Below are 21,235 nucleotides of genomic sequence, written 5' to 3' on the forward strand. Positions count from 1 at the left end.
TCTCCCATAATAAATATGTGATGCAATTTGCCCAATGCTTCCCAATACTCAGAATCTTGATGGAATTTTACACGGCCTGATTATCGGTAAAAGATTATTAAACAGTCTTATTATATAAGAGGAAATTTTTTATTTTTTTTAAATTACAAGATATTTGGTAAACAGGATATAATAAGCGAGGCAGATCGAAGAGTCTCCATTCAAAGACATGATCGTCGAGCTAGATGAACTCTGAGGATACTACTGATATATTTTCGCAGAGCAATGTCAATTCTCGCCTCCAACTCCTGCGATTCTTGCCGTCGAAAGGCAAGGGCCCTAATATCTGCCTTCTTATTTTCCTTGAAGAAAATGAACTCTAAATTATCTACCAATTGGTCAATATATATGCCCTGATTATTTTGTTTTTAGTAGATAGGACAGGTTTTCAACAGAAAATTTTAACTTTGAAAATTACTTTATCACGTTATAAAAAAAGCCGAAAAATGGCGTCTCATGTCACAGCCATTCGGAGACTTGAGACCGAGGACCCTCCTTTCGTTCCATTCGACGACCAGGCGACCACCGAACAGGAGATTAATGGACATTCTCTAACCACAAGATACAGACCCCACAGTCGGAGGGGAATTTCTCGTTGGAGAGGAAAGGAGAAAAGGAATGAATTTTGGCCAATCTATCGGAAATTAGCTTCAGAACCCGAATGGTGACTTCCTCCTGCTTCCGCCCTCTCCATACTGCTCATTCCATTTCCTCAGCTCATTCATGCTCGCAGCATCATATGCAACCGAAGGCGCCACCTGTGGAACAGAACAGAAGTACAAACTGTTTATATTCCACAGTTCTGGCAGCAAATAGGAGACAATGGAAATTTACTCCCTTAATTCAAAGGAAAACCAGGAAAGCAAGTGCCTCTGATACGACATTGACATCATGAAGTTTCGAATTGCAAACTTCGTATTTCAGACCAATTACCTACATTGCCAGACAATCCTGAGCACAAAACATAAACTAACAGAGATAGATGCTAAAAGGAGATTAAAAGAAAATCCAATGTATCATTCAAAGAAACAGCTTGCTTGTATTATATTTGAAAATCTGACGCATCAATTAAGCAATAATTGAGCAGCAGAAGTATCTGATTCATTACCTTGCTTTTTGACTGCAGAAAATCGTCCAAATTAAGCGGCCTCAACATCGGAGATCCATTGTCTTTGTGTACCTGTTAAAACTCAGTCCTGAATTAGTCAAAGTCCTAAAAAGTATGCATATATAAAACAATAATATAAGGGCTGCAGATAATCCCCCTCGTGAAGTCGAACTAATTGGTCTATAACGCAAAGTCACTCACCTGCTTCTCATGCTCTAGAAGTTCCTGTACAGGTCGATAAGCTGCTGCAATGCAGAGGTTCTGCGAGAGACCAAGTCTTAGGAAAAAATTTTCTGAGAAGTCTCACTTTTGTTACAGAGATGAGACATAAAACAAAAGAGAACGAATTTTTACCTTCAAATCACTACCCGAATATCCCTCAGTTGAGTTTGCAAGCTTATCAATCTCAAAACCTGGTTCCAAATTCTCGTTTGCTAGGATAATCTTCAGAATCTTCTTACGATTCTCAGCATCAGGGAGGTCTACATGAATTCTGTAAAGCGAAATAACCACGTAAAACACACTTTCTGATTTTGACAACCTGATTATGCCAACGGTTCTACAAGCTTAAAAGTAATGCTCTGAATTTTAAGGCAGTGATTTTGTTTCCTAGTCATGAATAATTAGAAGAGATGCAATTACTAGTTTAGACTTTCCAAAAAGTTTTCACATTATTTTTCTAATAAAACCGATAAAACCCTTTAAAACCTACACATCACATAGGTAAGGCTAATTCGCGACCCAAACTGGTTCTGAAAACAATGACAGCATATGATCTGGTTAAGGTGCTTGCAATTTTCGAACAAACCTCACCTTCTTGGCAACCGCCTAATAACAGCATCATCAAGATCGAACGGTCGATTCGTGGCACCAAGTATTAGGATTCTTTGGCTGTCTTTTGATCTTAACCCGTCCCAAGCAGCCATAAACTCATTTCTCATCCGCCTCGTTGCTTCATGTTCAAAAGCACCGCCGCGAGCACCAAGCAAACTGTCCACCTGCAGGACACATTATTGTAAGGGATGAAATGAGATCCAGAGACGGGATAAGAAGATGAATGACAATACTTAGTAACAAGTGAAGCTAGACTTATGGAAGATCCCCATTTGCTTGTCCGTTGTAAAACTTTAAACAAGAATCCTTTTACATTTCTGCGATTGAGTTCTTAAAGTCCTTGCCTTGGTATATAAAACCATGGCCACGCCAAAAAAGGGTAAATTTCAGCTAATAGGTTAAAATGGTAATTGTCGCTAAAAAGGAACTGACCTCGTCGACAAATATGATAACAGGAGCAAGCCTGCTGGCAAAGGTGAAGAGAGCCTTGGTGAGCTTCTCAGCATCTCCAAACCACTGTTTTCACAGAGGATAAAGAATCAAGACACATGATATATAAAATTGAAATAACTAGAATAGGAAATATGACACACACAAAGCATTTATATAGGAGGAAAAAAGTAAATCTTAAATCCAAATTTACCTTTGATGTAAGGGTAGAACCAGTTATGCTAATAAAGTTTGCCCCCGCTTCCGTCGCGAGTGCCTTGGCAAGGAGGGTCTTCCCAGTTCCAGGTGGACCGAATAGTAAAATACCTTTGCAAGGCTGAGAAAGCCCCAAAAAAAAAAAATTCAACTAATAACCGAAAGCAACCAAATTACTGTCATATTGCATAAAAAAAATGTATATAATACACATGCACATAGTATCCCTTCCAAAGTACCCACAAATTCAGCAATACAAATTAGATGAGTGCTTATAAATTCCTGTGAAGGGTGACTTCTAGTACCCGCAAAAGATTTCCGCGAGAAAATAGCTCAGGCCTTCGCATAGGAAGAATAACAAGTTCATTCAATGCACTCTTCACATCTTCAAGAGCACCTATATCATCGAACTTCACACCAATTTCACCAGGAGGGACCAACGCTGAAACAAAGTTCTTCTCGTAGTCATCCTTCGCGAGATTCTGTCGTAGCTAAGAAAGAATGTCAGAAGAAATGAACCAAATAATAAATATATGCTAATTGACTACGTGCCTTCAAATTCTGGGAGGGCTTCCGTGATATGTTTTCTTGCTCCCTCAGTCTCGAAATTGCGATTTCGAGGCTACAGAAAAAGGAAAGGAAAGACTGTTCAATGTCTAACCAACAAATAATTGATTGTTTCAAGCAGAAGCACACACTATCACTATACCTTTCACGTGGTAAACATAGTCGGTCCCCTTTGATCAAAGGAAGCGGACAAGAAGACAAGTAGTGATTTTTCGCCCAGCCAACAACTTTCTCAGCTTCTGTACATGAGAATGAGAGAGCAGTCAAGGAAAAGCCCTTTATAAGCAATCACCACACAATACAGCTCTCGATTCCCGCATATATATATATATATATATATATAAAATTAAAAAACATGAATCTGAATGATACTAATATCCACATACGCAATTGAAATCTGTTAACTTCTAACTACTATGAATATAATTAATCAGCAGAAGAACCATGATTTTTAGCTTCTTACTCTGCTTTGTTAGGATAATACCATCGGTGTTTACATGCAGCAACTCTATGCATGATAGCTCATGTTCGTCAAGAACCTGCGTGAATTATATGTCATAAATGATTTGACACTAGAAAAAAGGAACGGGGAACTAATAGTCACCAGAAGAACCAAAAAATATTAACTAAACCTGATGCAATTCATTCAGATTGCTCCTGGATATCACGATTTTTCTGTCTTCTTCAACTTGCTTATTGAATGTCCTGAGAAGATCCTCCTCCTGGGAAGATACAATCAAAGAAATTATGCTAACAAAACAGAAAAGAGTACAGCCAAAAATGAACAAAAACAGAAAGAGATGAAATTATCCGTAACATTATAAAGGCCCTAATTTTAACTGCCGCTACATGATTTTCATTTGGGTTTCCATAAAAAGGGGGGGAAATTACATGAGGAGCAAGCAAGTTCCAGTTCAATTCAGGTCCTTTTCCACAAGCAAAGAGAAGAGCATTATTCCGGTTGAGTTCGTTTTAAAATAAAAAGTTCCGACGCAAACTAAATTATATGTTAAAGATGCATGTAAGACAAACATCTTTTCCAGGTTAATGCCCTCTTTACCCTTAAAGAACGGGTATTGCTGGATCATCATCAGATATAAGGACCTGTCATTATCCAAAATACCGCAAAACAGAGAAAAAGTTCAACCTGGGGAGGATGCATAAGGAGGACATTGGTGAAGAGCTTATATAACGCATTATCATCAGATCTCTTCGTTCCCTTAAGGCCCTCTGTAAGGCGTTTCAGCGAAAGAGGCTGAAAAGAAATAACATAAACATCAACTGAATAGTCAAATCTCAAAGGAGGGCCGATTAATGGAAGAAAAGTTCGTTAACAATAAGGAATTCATCATTCATGTGAAAGTTTGATAATTTGGAAACTTCACCAGCTTTGCAATCCGGCTGAAATTTGGTAGTATCATTGTCTGGCAAAGGAAAATCAATATTAAATGTCTGGTATAAGTGAGGAAAAATGTAAGCCTTTAATTGAACAAGAGAAACAGGGCTTACGAATCTCTCTTTCTCTTTCGAGCTTGTCTCGACTTTGTTCTTTCCACATATTAAAACAATGGGGCCTGACAGGTTGTCAAACATCTCCTGCACTTTCTGGACAAACTCCTTTCGACTCGACCTTGGAGCAGCCCTGGACAACCACTGGGAAGAGTCTGGGAAGTACACGATAAGAGGCTGCATGGAACGCAGAACCTACCAAGTTCAAAAGCAAATATTACAAGTCAGACAATCCCATCTCAGAATTATAACACTTGATAATATTGCATAACAAGAAGAAGTATGAGAAGGAAAATGTGCTGTGAAAAATAAAGTTAGCCAACACGATTATGACAGAAATGATAGTATTCTGAGACAGAGAAGAATGTAAGTAGCCGATGAGTATTTATATTACATGGGTCTTCATAGTCTCTTGGTTCATAAGAAAAAGAACATCACCATCAGAGCCTTGCATGCTTATGTCAATAAAGGTAGAAAATTTTGCCACGGGGTGAAATTTCCATGCCACATTGCAAATTAAAACAAACATGATAATTGGACAAATGTATTTGACAGAGTTGCTGCATTAAACATGTTACGATGTCATTTGTAATACCTCGCATAGAGCCTCCACTGCTATGTAACAATCTTCTGCTTGACTTTCAATATCATGCTCAATTTCCTTAACTATAATTGAGGGGGGAAAAAAGAAAAGAAAAAGAAAAAGTTAGACCAAATGCAACCCATGTAGAAATTAATATGCCAAAGAATAGTCAGAGATGACCACATTTATACTCTTATCGACATAAACACACAGCTAAAAAGTGTTATTTTGATTTTCTGGCTTTGGAGCATGATAAGAATCAGTTCATACTTCATTGGAACTCCTGAAATCACAGAAGAGGATACAATATGTAGAAGTTTACTGGCCAAAAGTTGCTTAGCTCAGGGGCATGACTTTAAGAAACAATCTTTAACATGGTCCCAAATTAAGGACTAAGAAACCAATTGAAAACGAGGGATGATACTCTTTTAGAATCTTAAAAAGGTTGCGGTAACTTCATGTCTTAGTTCATTGAAAGTACCATCTAACCAACGCATCCGGGATTCAATGGGCTCGTCTGTTTGTTTCTCGTCCTTCCCGCTTTCACTGGCTGTATTTCCACCTACATCTAAAATAACAGCAACATGGTCACCTTTAACCTCGAGTACCTCCCCTCTTTGACCAGTTGATATAGGCCTGAAACATAAAAACTTACGATTAAAAAAGACATGCAGCAAATAAACATAACATGAGATAAATTAAATAAATATAAATGAGAATAAACACCCAATATTCAGTTATCGTCCCACAGGAAGCTCATAGCAACATAAAACCCAACAATCAGTTCCGCTCAGGTTTTTCTGCTTTATGTTCGTATTTGAACCATGCAAGACATTATAAACTATTGTATAAATGTCCAACATTGATAAGTAATGCATCATCTAGCACATATAATACAAGCAAAGTGTTTTTGGGGATATAGACCAAGCTGGTAAGTAATGGTGTATCAGAGCCCAAAGAAAACAAGCTAGAAGGTTAAGGCAAAAATTCAATAGCAAAGGCCGCTCACAGTAGATGTTTCACAGGACCTAACAATAATTTCACAGGAAGATCATCGAATAAAGAGTACTTGGACCCAACCAATGCTTAAAGGAGAGCAAGCAACCAATCCCCATACATGCAAATAAGAGGAAAGCAACTATATATATATATATACACACATAATTGAAAGAAAGAAAGGATGCCAGACGTCCTAGAAGACAAGGCTACCAAAATAAAATAAAAAAAGTGCACCAGAAAGTTCTACTTCCCCCCCTCCTCAATACGTGAAGCGACTTACCAACCCACCTGCCAAGGATTTTAGTATAAGCATTTGTTGGACCATCAGATGTCTGTATCTTCCCCAACTCAATCCTGTGACGCATTTCACTATATAAGCGAAGGATGAAGTCAAAGTTCAGGAGGACATAAGCTTAACTAACTCTAAAATATATGAACCTCCTAACAAAAAGTTTCTCAAGTTTTTGGTTTATAACACCCCCAAACATGTGAAAATACTCTCAAAGACCTATTCTCATCAATCCACGAACATGAAATGCATGTCTAATACATACATATTCTTTTGAAGAGAGGAAGACCCAAGAAGTGCTCCACAATAACAAATAACAAGTCATTATCCACAAGAATGCATCACAAAACAATAAATAAACCTCAGGAGACAAGTGAACAAACCAAATTGTCAAGTTACAGAAAAGCCACCACCTACAGCAAGCAAGACATGCCCCTTAAGCCATGTAACTCTAATTGTCCATTTTCATCGTCATTTCTCCATCTCTAATACAAGTGATGAAATTTAATAGTACCTAATATATCACTGCAGATATTGACTTAGTTATCTGACCAGTAAACACGAAGGGAGAGATAAGAGCCATCCAAATCATGGCTCGCAAACGAATAACACAAAAAAGTTGGGCAGTAATCCTGATAAAACGTCTACTTCTGCAATGATTTCTATGTCTTAAGTTAAACTTATGTAATTACGAATCCAAGAGAGTAAGCTGATGATCTAAAGACTAGCAAATTCTGTGCTGCTATATGAGGTAAACATGTGAGACTTATCATATTCATTTTTCACACCCTGAGGCAAGAGATTAATGCTAGATATAATGTTCGAGTTTCATATTCTTTCTTTGATCAAAGAAAAGAAAAAGGAAAGCATTTTACACCTGCCAACTCAAGCTTCGCTATTTTTTTCTTGGATTAGTAATGGAGATATTTCAAACACTTTAAGGTTGTTACAGATTTCGGATTCAGATAGAATTAGAATCCTTTCAGTTGTAATCATCTCTCTTTTGTTACACTGTTATAACCTGTACACTCCCTTTCCTTCTGTGTGTGCACGTTTACAGCCAATCTCTCTCTCTCATTGTGCATTTAATTAGAAAGCAATCACTAGACCATGACAAGACCATAGAGGAAAACATTTTGACAAGGAAAAAATAAAAATAAAAACCTCGCTAACTTGGACTAGTGAAGAAAGTATAAGCAGTCACTAATGAACCACAAATACAAATCCTAGCCCCAAAAACACAATCAACAGTTATACAGATATTATGTGTTCTGCCAAGCTAGTACCCAACCAAACAGTGATACATGTAACTTGAGGTGGAACAATCCCAACTATATTAACTTGAACTTCCAGCGTTGAGCTGGACATAATATAAAGGTTGCTGAATGACACAGGGCACTCTCTAAGAACCCTGTACAGCATTCGTAACAATCCATTATCTTCGTAAATAAAATCTTTTATAGTATTTTCCTTTTCCAAGACTAAACATTTTGTTATACTTGGGTCGTCATTATCATTATGCTTATCAACTGACCTATATGTTGTCCGGGTTACACTAATTCTAAGTAAATCAATCAGATAAACATCCCCACCTTCTTGCCTTAAGTGATGACTCACTGAAGCCCACATAGGCCACAGGTTAGTTCTGGTCCAAGTATCCTTATGTTTCCTCCAATGAAACATATTGTTAGCAGTCAAAAGAAGACACCAATAGAGATCCCAAAAACCTGCAGGTTCATGATAAGTCGATTCCCCTTATTAGTCTTCTTTCCTTTCACTCTGCCAGAAGACGCACCATGCTTCATAACTTCTTATATCCAAACTAAATTTCCTTTCGCTGCCATAGCCGACATGAGCCAAAAAGTGCCATGATCTAATAGATTGATCTTCAAAAGTTTCTCTAGATATATCTTTACGAACCTTTGTCTTAGCATCTATAATAGCCTCTGGTTTAGACAGGTCACCCAAAGTTCATGAAAATACAGATCACCTCCAATTTATCATCTCAACTAATGGAAAATCAATCAAGTCATAAAGCAAAAAATTATATTGAAGGTGCATAGAATCCAGAAGAATGTCAAAGAATTAGTTTATTACCTTTCCTGGCCTTCAGTGCGGGAAGGCCCGACATATTTCACACGATCCCCTGGAAACAAATACAAGTTGGACAATCAGTACAAAGTAAAGACCATTTGAATGACGAATGCAGTGAGTTTAAAAAAACAAAAACAAAACATGAACAAGGAGAATAATATTAATAATTAATAACATACTAAAAAGATGAAGTAACAAGGTAAGTTATATTGCACAGTATTCTAGGTTACAAGATGTAAAAGATCAACAAAGTCAATTGATATAGAAGGTGAGATGAAACTAAGGGAGATTGTAATTGCATACAGATAGTCAACAGAAGAACGCAATAAAGGATATACACCAACAATATGGAAGGATAAAAAATAAATTTACTACAACACCTTTCTTAAGTGACTGCTTCGATTTGTCAGACGAACTGGCCTCTTCAGACTGTGATGACTCCAAGTTACCTGCAGGATCTCCAGACACCCTCTGCCACATAGAACAACTATATAGTCAGCATAGTCGAGAGTAATCCTTCCAAATGACGCTCTATCAAAACTCAGGCTTCGCGAGCATGTGTAGAGCATACATATATATAGGCACACACATATGCACATGGTACGCTATATACTGGAACTAGTATTCTCTCATGAACATTGTGGGTATAAAGTCATATTTCTGCATGATAGACAAACTGAAAGTCAAATACTGATTTGCAAAAGGAATGAATGCAGAGTATTAGGATATTCAAAGATATGTTTCTCTTCTGTAGTCACTGCTTGAGATAAAGGAGACAAAATTGGTTCTATGATCATAAAATTAACGTAACTACAGATATAAGAAACACTGATCATATAAAATTCACCGAATCTATATATAAGGAGCATGGGTCTATTGGATTCTTTGATAATATTAAAAACCTTTCCAGCTTAAATTTTCTCTTCACAAAATGCAGAAGAAATAGGTGACAAGTCTTTAGACTGCATCTTACTACCTTTTACAATCCAACAAACCTTTTCAGAATCATTGCAAGAAATTTTTTTTGTGTTTTCTTCTCCTTATTTTCCTAAGATTTGGAAATTTCTAGGGGCAAACAGAGTCCATGTACCTTTTCAAAGTCTTCAAGGTTGTAAGGAATAAGCTTCTTGAGCGCAGCTTCAGCAGTAGCCTGCACATCAACTTCTTCATCACTTCTTGCCTCACCGCTACTCGTCCATTCGTCTTCATTACTTACTTCATTCTCATCTTCAATCTCTGACTCAGACGTACAATCCTCACCTGATAGGGCACTTTCGTCATCCAATTCTTCAGAACAGTCTTCACCAAAGTCCTGCAAACAAAATTGCACATAATTCAGCACTACATATGTTAATGAACGGCAAAATAATTTAGAAGATTTGAGATATCGTAGCCTCTTACATATGGAGCAAGCACACTGCTGTCTAGTACCAGCAGAGGAACTTTTAGATCCCGAGCAAGTGCTCTTACTAATCTCTCTCGGAAAAGCTCAGTCCCTGGAACACTTTGAAGAAGTACTCTCCCACTTGAAGAAGTCAATCGAGCACCATATGAAGTAGCCTGGTCTCTGTTTTTCAAATGGGAGGCAGCACATTCCACCAAAATATTCTTTGTGTGCTCACTGCGGGAAAAGATCAAACAGTTATGAAATCTCATCAATAAGCATACAAGTAAAACCAAGAGGAAACAAATAAAGGGAGCGGAAGTAATTACTGAATGTAGTAAGGAAATGTTTCCCATGAGACAGTTATTTTCTCCCAGGGCACGACCCTCCGCAGGAATTCATTCTTGAACTTCTCTTTTCTGCTGAGGAATGGCATTTCCCGCTCCTTATTCTCGATCGCTATCTTCTCATTGTGGAGCCATTCCTTCTGGTCCTGCTCTCCTAATCTAGCATGTATATCACAAGCCTTAGAAACATTAATAGTCCTTTCTGTTTCTCGGCGAGACCTGACCTTATCAATATCCACTCCATCTTTCACCGACTCTTGTTTATCCTCGCTCCTTGCATTACTTCCATCCCCTTTGGAGCTGTAAAACCTTAAGTGACTGCTGATCGAACAAGGACCACGATTATCACGGAAGACAGCAAAACTGTTTGGGCGCCAAGGGAAGGATGATTCCGATATATATTTTTTGAATAAGAAGCTATCTCGAGATACAAGATTTCCCCTCAGAGAGGTGCAACTAAAAGGCCGAGAACAAGCATGCTCGAAGCAAGGCGTCCTAATTAAGTGTTTAGATGAATAAAGCACTGCAGTCCACTTCTGATTCCGACACTTCAGTCTCCTTGCATACATCGCAGCAAGATATTTATTGCACTGCAAAGTTTTTCCACATCAGTCCGGTAATCATACCAAACATCAAGAGAACTTAACGGAAGGAAGCATACAAAGCAAAATCAGATGAAACGAACGGCCACAGGCAATGAGCAGAAGCTCCAAAAGTACAGTTTCTAATTCCTTTTTTCTCATTCTCCTAGAAACTGTTACTATAGTGGGCGCACCAAACAGAAGTCCTAATGACAAATTCTGCACTAACCCTCAAGAAACATTTGCAGCAAAAGTGTAATCTTGCAATGGACAAACTTCACGTAAACTCAATTCGCCCATAAGATAGAGTTATGGACCAAAGCCATTTTCCCCAGCAGAACGAATCAACCTCGAAATGTTCATTGCCGACCTCGAAAGTTCAATCTTGCCATCCTGCTCAACGTCATTACGGTGCACCCATTTCATCAAATTCCAAAAAGCTAAAATCTTTACTTAATCAACCTCAATATGTTTGATTGCCAATCTCTTTTGTCGGGCACCCCATTAAGAAAGATCAAAGATTTCGGGAAGAAGAATGTTGCCCATCTGTAACAGCAGGGAGAACGCAACGGACCTTTCAATTCAGACGCCTTCTACGTAATCCAGTCGCTAGTTTATTGCATCTTAAGCCATTAAGGAAGAAGAAGGAAGCCTCCTCGAGATGAAAAGTAAAGGGATAAGCAGGAGGAAGAAGAGAGGGGGAGCGATAAAAGAGGGTGAGCGAGAGAAGGTGCGCGTAGACCGTTAAGAGAGAGACAGAGAGAGATCTAAAGCTAAGTGGGGTGAAAAAGATGGAGGAGGTCAAGGTGGAGGAGATAGAAGACTGGGAGGAGTGTTGGGTCTGCTATGGTGTTCGTGTTGGTGTTCGGTTTGTTTAAGCCGACCACGACCAGACCCTGTCTGTAGCTCTTTAGGCTTTCGGCTTGGGAGACGACAACGAATTAAGGATGATGTTTCCTGTAGGTATATCTGCATGAGAAGTGAAATGGGCTCGAGGCCCAATTGGTTAGGCCCAAATACGTTCTTGGGCTGGGTCGAGGCCCAAATCTTGCAAATCTTCTGCACTTCGGTTTTGCTATTGCTTAATAATGGTTAAAACGGGGATGATATCCATGGACAGTCGTCTGTCGCTGTCGTGGTGGTGGTCGTGATAGCGTTCGCGCCGATCTTGTGGTGCAAAAGAGCCCGGTCACATGTCCCAAATGGAGAAATTGATGCATTGGAACTGCCCGTCGTGATTGCCGGTCTCATTGTCATAACATAAATGGAGGAGAGACAGGAGCTTGTGCTTGAGTGAGGCCTAAACAAACAAGAATCTATCACCTAATCTCCTTGGCACCAATGGCCCATTCGGCTAATTGCTAAGAGCAACGTACTATCTTACTTGTTGCTATCGGATCCACAGATTGGAATTTCATTAGAAGTTGTGGGAAGTAATCGTCATAAGTAGACGTTATCGCAGTAGATGGCCTGCTTAACTCGACTTGAATGGTGTGTTTGGGAAGAGGGAGATGGAATCAATACATAGGTGAAGGGAGACTGTTATGGCCAAAAGAAAGAAAAAAAAATAGTTATTGTTTGGTGTACTTTTCAGTGAGATCGCATGAGATTCTCAATTTATTAGTTGAGATTAATCTCGTTCGGACGCCGGCTTGTCTGATCATAAAGTACTTTCAGTACAAGTTACTGGATTATAAGTAAAATCATGCTACTAACAATGTTGTTTGCCAATTGCGCGTTGATTGGTAGATAGAATCATATTTTACTTTCGATGCAACCGCTTCACGATTGCTCCGGAAATTCAAGGGTTTATGTGATAAAATCATTTATGCCAATCGAATTATATTGGAGAAAAATAAGAGCTAATCCCAGATATAATGAAATCCATAATTTAGACAAACCGAACCAAGTAAATACATGTTTTGGTGGTATTTTCAAGTCCCAACGGAAATTAGAGAGAACCGGAAATATGTTTATGTACCAAATGAACAACGGGGGAGGGATATTTAGTTTGGCTTATTTACATAGATAGGCAGAAGACGCAAACTTCCTACTTCCCTTACCCCACGATCCAATAAGCATCGAACCGAACCATGTTGATAGCTTCGTCCTCGTCAAGGCTTCCAGAGGATAGTGGTCTCGGCGACCATGGATGTTACGACATACGGGTCCATGTTCGAAGCCGGCCTTCTATCCTCAAAGTAACCTGCTTATAGTCCGTGATGAAATTAAGCATGTCAGATCGAATGAGTGAATCGCTTTGGGTGATTAAATGGACTACAATGACTAGGAAACTCGCCTTTTCCAGCCTTTTCAGTGTCGCGACCGACGCGAACAGATGCCCCTCGGTTTGCCACACCCTGATGATTTCGGAGCCTTACATCAGTACGACCCAGAAGAGGAATGCAGATGATTAAATATTGCAACTCTTACTTACCCAGGAGAAAGTGTTGATATCAGCGGTCTCATGGCGACCCGTCAATCGCCTCTCGTTGCCCTTCCCATAGGCCGCGATGTGCTCCTTGTGGCGCTTTCCCAGCTTCTCGATTGCAGCCTTTATCACATCAATCCCACCATCGCTCCTCATCGATTTTGTGCTGCATAAAGTTTGACAAAAACAATTGGCAAAAGGTAGTTCCCCCGAAACTAATACAAAACTCATGAGCGATAACGAAGTTCAAAATAGGAAAACGATATCCGGTACCTGTAATTGGTGTGAGCACCAGCACCATTCCAATCGCCCTGCATATTTGCCAAATCGAATGAAGAAATTAATGACACCGTCTAACAAAGTATCAACACCGAACTTAGTTTAATCAGGCATACTTTCTTTCCTTTTCCTTTTCCTTTCTAAAACAAGTAGTATTAGTATATTTCGCAACGGCTAAGTAACATTAGGAGTGCATCTTGCAGTTCTCGAAGAGCAAATTGATTCCAACCTGAATTGGTTTTGGGTCGAAGGACAGAACAACTCCAGCAATCTCCGCGATCCTCTGTTTCACCAGACAAGCAACCATTTTATGTTATGAATCGGCATGGATTGCATAAGTAACCTATTTCCCAGCAATTCAACCTGACCTCGAGGATGTACCGAGCGACCCACAACTCATCTCCAGCAGAAATGCCAACAGCAGGACCGACTTGAAACTCCCACTGTATGCATATTTCACACAAACAATATGACAAACTGAGTTTTATAGCTGAGAGAATTGTAAGTGATATTGATGAAAAGAAAAACCAGGCCATATTATTTACCTGCCCGGGCATAACTTCGCCATTGATTCCGCTAATATTGATCCCAGCATAAAGGCAGGCCTTGTAGTGGGAATTCACTATGTCCCGGCCGAAGGCTTTATCAGCCCCGACACCGCAATAGTATGGTCCCTAGCACAATCATCGGAAAATCAATGCGTGCACAGACAGATCAATTGGAATGCAAGGCAGAGGGCACATTATCGAGGGAATTCGGGTTTGGGGTCATATTCGGTACCTGTGGGCCGGGGAAGCCTCCGACCGGCCATCCAAGAGGCCAGTGCACGTCCTTCTGAAGAAGTGTGTACTCCTGCTCGATTCCATACCTGCCAAGTGAATTTGGTTCAGTTTTCCATTCGCCCTTTTCTTAGAGAAATAGGAAAAACAACTGGAAAAAAAGAATATGAATTTAATTATAACATATTTTTGCCATCTATTGTAACATATGTCAAATTACCTTAATATAATATGCGCGACAAATTTCCAATCTCTATTTCTTTTTGTCAGATTCAAATAACATATTTTTATTTGTATTCTATAAAAAAAAAATTCTATACATGAGTATGAATATCAGCTGCTGACAGAGACAAAAACCTACCTCACGAAAGCAAGCTTGCTTACCTAACAAATAATTTTCACATAATTAAAAATATAGTTTACCTAATTCAAGTATAATGACAGCATAGTTTCGCGATAAATTATCGAAGGTTATAACATAATTCAAATACGACTCTATACATCGGGACCGAGCCAATACATTGTACAGTTTCAATCATGAGTTAACGATCGTGCTCATACTTGGCATATTAGTATTCCACACGACTAATTAAGTATTATATAACAAAACACAAACTAATGCCCCGTGCTTGGATTTTTCAATCAATTCCCAACAATATTTTTATTTTTATCCATATAAAAAGGACCCTTAAAATTTAATATTTCAATTGGGACCCCTTAGAGAGACAAGTCGATAATTAAACCCCATTTTGAAGTATTCCTCGTCATTATAATATATAATAATGTTGTTTAATCTTTCAAGTAATGCCGCATATCGTGTCATATCCCCCTTGGCCGTTAGTGAATTTTCTAAATCGTCCTTCATTTAATGGCGTGAAAAGAGTATATACTCGACGATAATGAATGGAATTATAAATTGAGAGTTAAATATCAACTTTCTTATAGCTAACTCATGGACGAATATTTATTATTCGTGAATATTTTATATCATTTATAAATTTATGCCATAAGTAGTCAACCATCTTTTTAATACTAGTTCGTACATACGCTCAAGCCCTACATCTAGTTCATCTAAAATTTGAGTCAACATGGCTAATAAATAAAATTTTATTTAGGGCATTTTGATTGGAAACTTTTATCATATTCCAACATTATAAATCGATTCATACTTTTTTTAAAAAAAATTATCAAGTTCTTTTTCTTTTGTTACGAAATATTAATTAATTAATAAAAATATATACCAGGAATCCTCGGCCACTAAGTTAGGGTGGGTGAAAATATTATTATAAATTAAGAACCAATGCAGAGTCATCTAAAAGCTGAGTCATTATACCATTCGAGATTCCGTCCTCACCATGGCTAATAAATAAAATTTTTATTTAGGGACATTTTAATTGGAAACTTTTATCATATTCCAACGTTATAAATTGATTTATGCTTGTTAAAAAATTATCATTTTTTACGAAATATTAATTAATTAATTGTATATTAAATATATATACCAGGGCTCCTCGGCCACTACGTCAGGGTGGCTGAAAATCTTGGCCGCATCGAATCTCTTGTTCGTGGGGATCGGATCGCCGGCGGGAGTGTAAGCGTCGCACATGACCTGGGACACACAAAATGACATGATTACCCCCCAGTCCCCGCTTTAATTACGGGAGCGGCACTGGTCGTCCGCTTTATGGGGAGAAGTCACGGGAGAGGATCACGGGGAGGATTGATTACCAGGATATTGTTTCCTCTTCGGAAGGGATCCCTGAACACCGCCTGAGGGCTATTTTGGTCAAAGCACATATAAAATGAAAGAGATAATTAGAAAGAGAATCTGTGATTCCGTTAGATGCACGGAATCTTTGATTCCTCACCGTTCATCTGATTCCCTTCTAGATGGAAAGAACAAGAAAATATATGTTTTTTTTTTCGGTGGGTAAAGAAAAGATATGTTATACACACCAATATATATATATATATATATACATATATATGAAATTGTTCAAAGAAGGATTGAATTTCCAAGGCTGAAGAATTTGTTCAGCGTCAATGTTTCTGTAAAACTGGGCGTGAGAAAACTGTAAGAAGTAAAAATCCAAAAAACTGGGCGTGAGAAAAATGAAAGAAGTGAAAATCCAATCTATCTATATATCCATATGGACTTTCTACACATCAATCTTCTAAATATTTTAGATTTTGATCGATGTACTGACGAAATGTCTTCCGTAATTTAAACTCTACTCGGCGTACCGAAATAATTTTAGCATCTACATTTTTACGGGGAAATGGAGAGGTCAAAAACCTACGGAGAAGAGGAGAAGACATATATTTATACGTACTACAAGATGACTTCGCTGTCATCACCACGGGCTTGATCCGTGCTGGAACCATCATAGTTCCATTTCGGAAGCTTCGCGGGGTCGCTCACCGGTCCCGACAGAGTCTGGTCAACAAGAAAAAGGCCATTTTATGGGATGTCTAGGACATAATCGAATACAAAGTACGTACAAGCTAGCTGGAAACAGATTTTTATATTGTTATGTCTTGATAATTTAATCGATGGTTAATTTCCCCAACGCAAGGTTTATTAGTAGAGGTAGAGGAGAGCTCACCCTTGCTTTGCTTCGCAAGTCCAAACCGGAGCCACCGATCCTACAAAGAATTGACGCAGAGCGTGCATAAAGGCAATGTTAACTGCTTAGTCGAAATAAGGAAGTACCAATGAAAGAATTAGAACGATCGAGGGCGAGAGAGAGAGAGAGAGAGAGAACCATATGTACTCGGCGATGACCTTCTCCGTGGTGTCGGAGAGGTTAAGGTTGATGAGATCACTCAACAGAGACATGGCCAACGCGGATACGTATTACAGAGAAAGATAAAGAGGAAGGAGAAGAGCTTTCTTTTCTTGTTTGTTGAATATGGGAGGATTGAAGGGGATGGAGGGGGAAGCTATAAAGAGCCCAGGGCTAAAGTCGTAATTAAAAAAAATAAAGGATGTAAATGAAAACTACTATAAAAAGGTAATTATATTTTTGGAGAGTTGGTTGGTGAGCTCAAGAGAATTTGTTACGCACCTCAAGAGTTTCTCTCTTCCTCTCTTTTTTGTTTTGTTTTTCTTTTTTTTTTTTATGGATTCCCTTTTTATCTGGATAATTTTGGTAATTAGACTCTTCCAAATAGGTTAGCAAATATATGATGAGCGACGCTGGTTCCAATAAAGCGAGAAAATTATAAATGGTCATATCCCATAACGGTTTTACGTAAGAAAGAATTTGTAAAATTTCTTAATTAGACATAATTATGAAAATTTTTGAATAATTAATATATTTTATTTATTTATTATAATATTATTGATATTTTCTCATATCATGCGATAATATAACGTAATCGAAAAATCTATATATGCATATATAAACATACATACACATGTATACTACTTTTGACTCTTCTCGATTAATGGTTCAAAGACTTTTCGAGCTTACTCCCTCGTTAATGTGATGGTTGAATGAAGTTTCGAAGTTAACATACTCTCATGTTATCTTATCGAATCCCCGTATTTTAAGAGGCCTTTATCTTCTAATGCATTTTGGCTTATTTTATCAACTTTAATTAATTAATTTTCATAAATTTAATTTACAGTAAAATCAATTAAACAATTAAGAAATCAAAGTTGGAGACCCCGCCCGATGTCTGGGTAGTTTAGATCCTATTAAATGAGTAACATTCAGTAGGACTGTATGATAGTTTTAAGTGGAAAAAAAAAGTCTGACAGTGGGTTCATAGTTTTCCATTAAGAGCAATTTTGATTGATTGTTCGCTATATTAGCCTCCATTATAACCCAATTAGATCGCACACTCGCGTTATGCACAAAACTCACACTTGCACGCTTACGATATGTATAATCTGTTATTTTTCATTTAATCATCATGTATCGAAACTCACCAAGCTTGCATATGCGACACCATTTAATTTTTGTCCTTCTTCTTTGCAATCTGATTGATCTGGAAGAAGAAAACAAAAATTAAAGTTAAAGAAAAAAAATAAAAACAGAGGAAAGCCAATTGACTAAGAATGTGGCCCCTTTCATGGGGGAGTGGTGTGAGAGAGGAGAGCAGAGGAGCGCCAGAGAGGAGAGGAGATGGGGGAGAGAAAGCGGAAGAGTGAATAGTTTTTATATAAGTTTACAATTATGTCTCCAATCTAACGATCCCTAAATAAATAAGAGTACCATAGGAAATAGAAAGTTAGACGAAGGAGCTCATCTTTTTTTTAAAATAATATAGATAATAAAAGTATCCTCTAAATCCTTTTTTTTTTGGTGGACCAAGAAGTCAAAGGCCGAACAAAAATTAAAATGTACAAAGGCAGAGTACGAAAACTCTAATAAGATCGCCTAAGGGCGCCGTTAAGAATCGAATTAGGCGCGCTGTGAAGAATCGAATTAAAAAAATGAGCCACTAGCTAACTCGATGAACTCTTCATTAATGGCAAACTCCATTAGCATCATTTCTTGTTCAAAAAATTTATGTGATCAGATTCCTCGTGTTGCAAGAAAAGTTACAATAATTGATCATTCGTAATTTCGTTACAAGGGTTGAGAGATATACGGTGCGTTTAGTTTCAAAATTAAAGTAACTTTGATTTTGATTGTGGAAAATGACAAATGAGATGATATTATAAATTTGACTTGGAAAACATGTGTTTTTATTGTGTAATGTGTTGAGTTAAAGTTAAAGTTAAAATTTTTGACTTAAAAAATGTATATTTTTATTGTATAGTGTGTTGAGATAAAGTTAAAATTAAAATTTTTATGATTTTAACTTTTAAACCAAATAAAGTGATAATAACTCTGCAAAATTTATACTTTGCGTGATGAAAATCGAATTTCGAGAATAGTTTTGTAGCTTTTTTTTTGCTTTTTGACTCGAAACTTACTTCTAAATTGTAGTCTTATATATGGAATTTCCGTAACATCTAAGAACTCGTAAATTTGTGGTGCAAGTGATGAAAACAGTTAGCTTGAAGTTGGCTTGATGAACTCTTCAAGTCAACCAACATAAGAGTGGCCCACACATGCCACGTCAGCTAGGGCTGCTCATTCGATTCGAGCCGAACCGAACCGACAAACCGAAGTAGATTTTTCAAAAAAATTGCAAACCTAAAACCAAACCAAAGTACTTCGGAACCCAACCATCTGAACTGATGAAAACAAGGGGGAAAAACCTTGGCGATGTCCGATAAAGGGCGAGGGGAGGGGAGGGAAGGGGACAATCAGCTCAAACACCCGTCCTTTCTCTCTCTACCTTCATTCATTTTCCTCCATTTTCATCTGCGCTTCCTCCTTCCCTTCTCACCATCACCTCACCTCTCTCCTTCTCTTTCTCCTCTGTCACCACCACAAAACATCACGAAACATCGCGGAGTGGCGATAGATCTCGAAGAGGAGGGAGTGGCAGAGGATCGACCTCGTGACCTTGCAGGTAGGCGGGGAAGCCCAGCTCGCGGTGGAGCTTCTCGGCTTCGTCGAGGCGGTGGACCCGCTGGGGATGGCGGCAGAGGAAGTCGCGGCAGCGGGTGAGGAAGTGGAGGGCTTGTGCTTCTTGCGGAGGGATTTAGGGATCCTCGTCTTGAGGGAAGATGTGGAGAATGGGGAGGAGGCGAAGTAGGGATAGGGGCTGAGTGTGTATTTGAAGGGATTTAGGGGTCGTCTTCTTGCGCCAATTCGTTTGAGCAGACGGGAAAGGAAGCGAGGAGAAATTGAATCTGTGATTTATTTATTTTTATTTTTAAATAGAAGAAAATCGGTTTTTGGTTTGGTTATCGGTTTTGAGGCTGGGAACCGAAACCAAACGGACATTTTCAGTTTTCGGTTCGGTTTGAAACCGATCCTCCAAAACATTCAAACCGGTTCGATTATTCGGTTTATTTTTTTCAGTGTAACCGGAATTATGGCTAGTCAGTACCATTACATTACGTGTCACATTAGATTTTCTGTCCAAAATTAACAGAATATTGACGATGAGATAAATTTGAAACGTCACCATAAACATCAGTATGTCTCGTGTCATTTTTGCAAGTTGGGATACAATTTTTTTTTAAAAAAAAAGCATATGTTGGAATATATGGGGATATTATTCAAAATTGAAACCAACAATACATATATGACTTCGTAATTCAAACTAATAATCCACGTTTTGGTAGATTAAGGAACATATAAAAAATATGTGAACTTTTTGAGTTTTTGATATTTCAAACTATTTTATTTTTGAGTTAAAAGGATGTCCCCTACCATCCAAGTGTGTTGTTGTTTGCCACATAGGCATATTTAACAGCCATGTCAGCAGCGTTAAGCCCAAAAGTAACGGGTTGGTAAATCAGGAAAACGGAATGAAACGTTTTAATTTTTCAGGCCAAAATTTGAAAAGTTGATAGATTGAAGAATTTAAGGAAAAAATTAACGGGTTGGTAGATAGGGAAAACGGAATGAAACATTTTAATTTTTCAGGTCAAAATTTGAAAAGTTGATATATTGGAAAATTCAAGAAACTAATTGAAAATTTATTTAATTATATATTAGGGCAAATTACACAAAAAAACCTAAATTTTTTAAAACGTTTCAGTTTTGTCTTAAATTTGTTTTGTAACAAAAAAAATCACATGTTTTGAGAATCGTATCAGATTTGACCTCTCGTTACTATTATGTTAAGTTTGCCTTCTATTTACCTACGTGAACTTCACGAAACCTACAAAATTTACACATCATCTTATTATC

The 21,235-nt window shown here is 38.0% G+C and overlaps 2 protein-coding genes across 4 annotated transcripts; both read right to left on the reverse strand.

Moving 5' to 3' along the window:
- Nucleotides 1-203: 203 nt before the first annotated feature.
- Nucleotides 204-11,859, reverse strand: LOC116195970. 3 transcript variants are annotated; one of them, XM_031525434.1, is made up of 24 exons: nt 11,554-11,858; nt 10,381-10,988; nt 10,069-10,288; nt 9,758-9,979; nt 9,048-9,138; nt 8,671-8,719; nt 6,573-6,653; nt 5,767-5,921; nt 5,298-5,368; nt 4,703-4,897; nt 4,579-4,617; nt 4,341-4,448; nt 3,826-3,915; nt 3,657-3,732; nt 3,336-3,432; nt 3,179-3,248; nt 2,932-3,108; nt 2,625-2,747; nt 2,414-2,497; nt 1,961-2,145; nt 1,502-1,640; nt 1,349-1,408; nt 1,148-1,219; nt 204-797 (listed from the first exon to the last, which is right to left on the reverse strand). In XM_031525434.1, exons 2-24 carry the CDS (start codon nt 10,965-10,967, stop codon nt 690-692), a joined length of 3,099 nt encoding a protein of 1,032 aa, XP_031381294.1. In that variant the 5' UTR covers nt 10,968-10,988; nt 11,554-11,858; the 3' UTR covers nt 204-689. The 3 variants fall into 3 exon arrangements, with proteins under 3 accessions (XP_031381294.1, XP_031381295.1, XP_031381296.1); XM_031525435.1 differs by having other exon boundaries at nt 690-797; nt 6,573-6,638; nt 11,554-11,859; XM_031525436.1 differs by lacking the exon at nt 6,573-6,653 and having other exon boundaries at nt 690-797; nt 11,554-11,859.
- Nucleotides 11,860-12,837: 978 nt separating this feature from the next.
- LOC116197961 (glutamine synthetase nodule isozyme) lies at nt 12,838-17,395 on the reverse strand. The gene is made up of 13 exons (XM_031528247.1): nt 17,234-17,395; nt 17,075-17,114; nt 16,802-16,905; nt 16,197-16,245; nt 15,971-16,077; nt 14,470-14,557; nt 14,235-14,363; nt 14,058-14,132; nt 13,919-13,972; nt 13,684-13,721; nt 13,417-13,576; nt 13,279-13,339; nt 12,838-13,185 (listed from the first exon to the last, which is right to left on the reverse strand). The coding sequence occupies exons 1-13, from the start codon at nt 17,305-17,307 to the stop codon at nt 13,094-13,096; spliced, it is 1,071 nt and encodes a 356-aa protein (XP_031384107.1). The 5' UTR covers nt 17,308-17,395; the 3' UTR covers nt 12,838-13,093.
- Between the last annotated feature and the right edge of the window lie 3,840 nt (nt 17,396-21,235).

This window comes from Punica granatum, chromosome 2 (assembly GCF_007655135.1).
Source record: "Punica granatum isolate Tunisia-2019 chromosome 2, ASM765513v2, whole genome shotgun sequence".
In the NCBI taxonomy this organism is placed as follows: Eukaryota; Viridiplantae; Streptophyta; class Magnoliopsida; order Myrtales; family Lythraceae; genus Punica; species Punica granatum.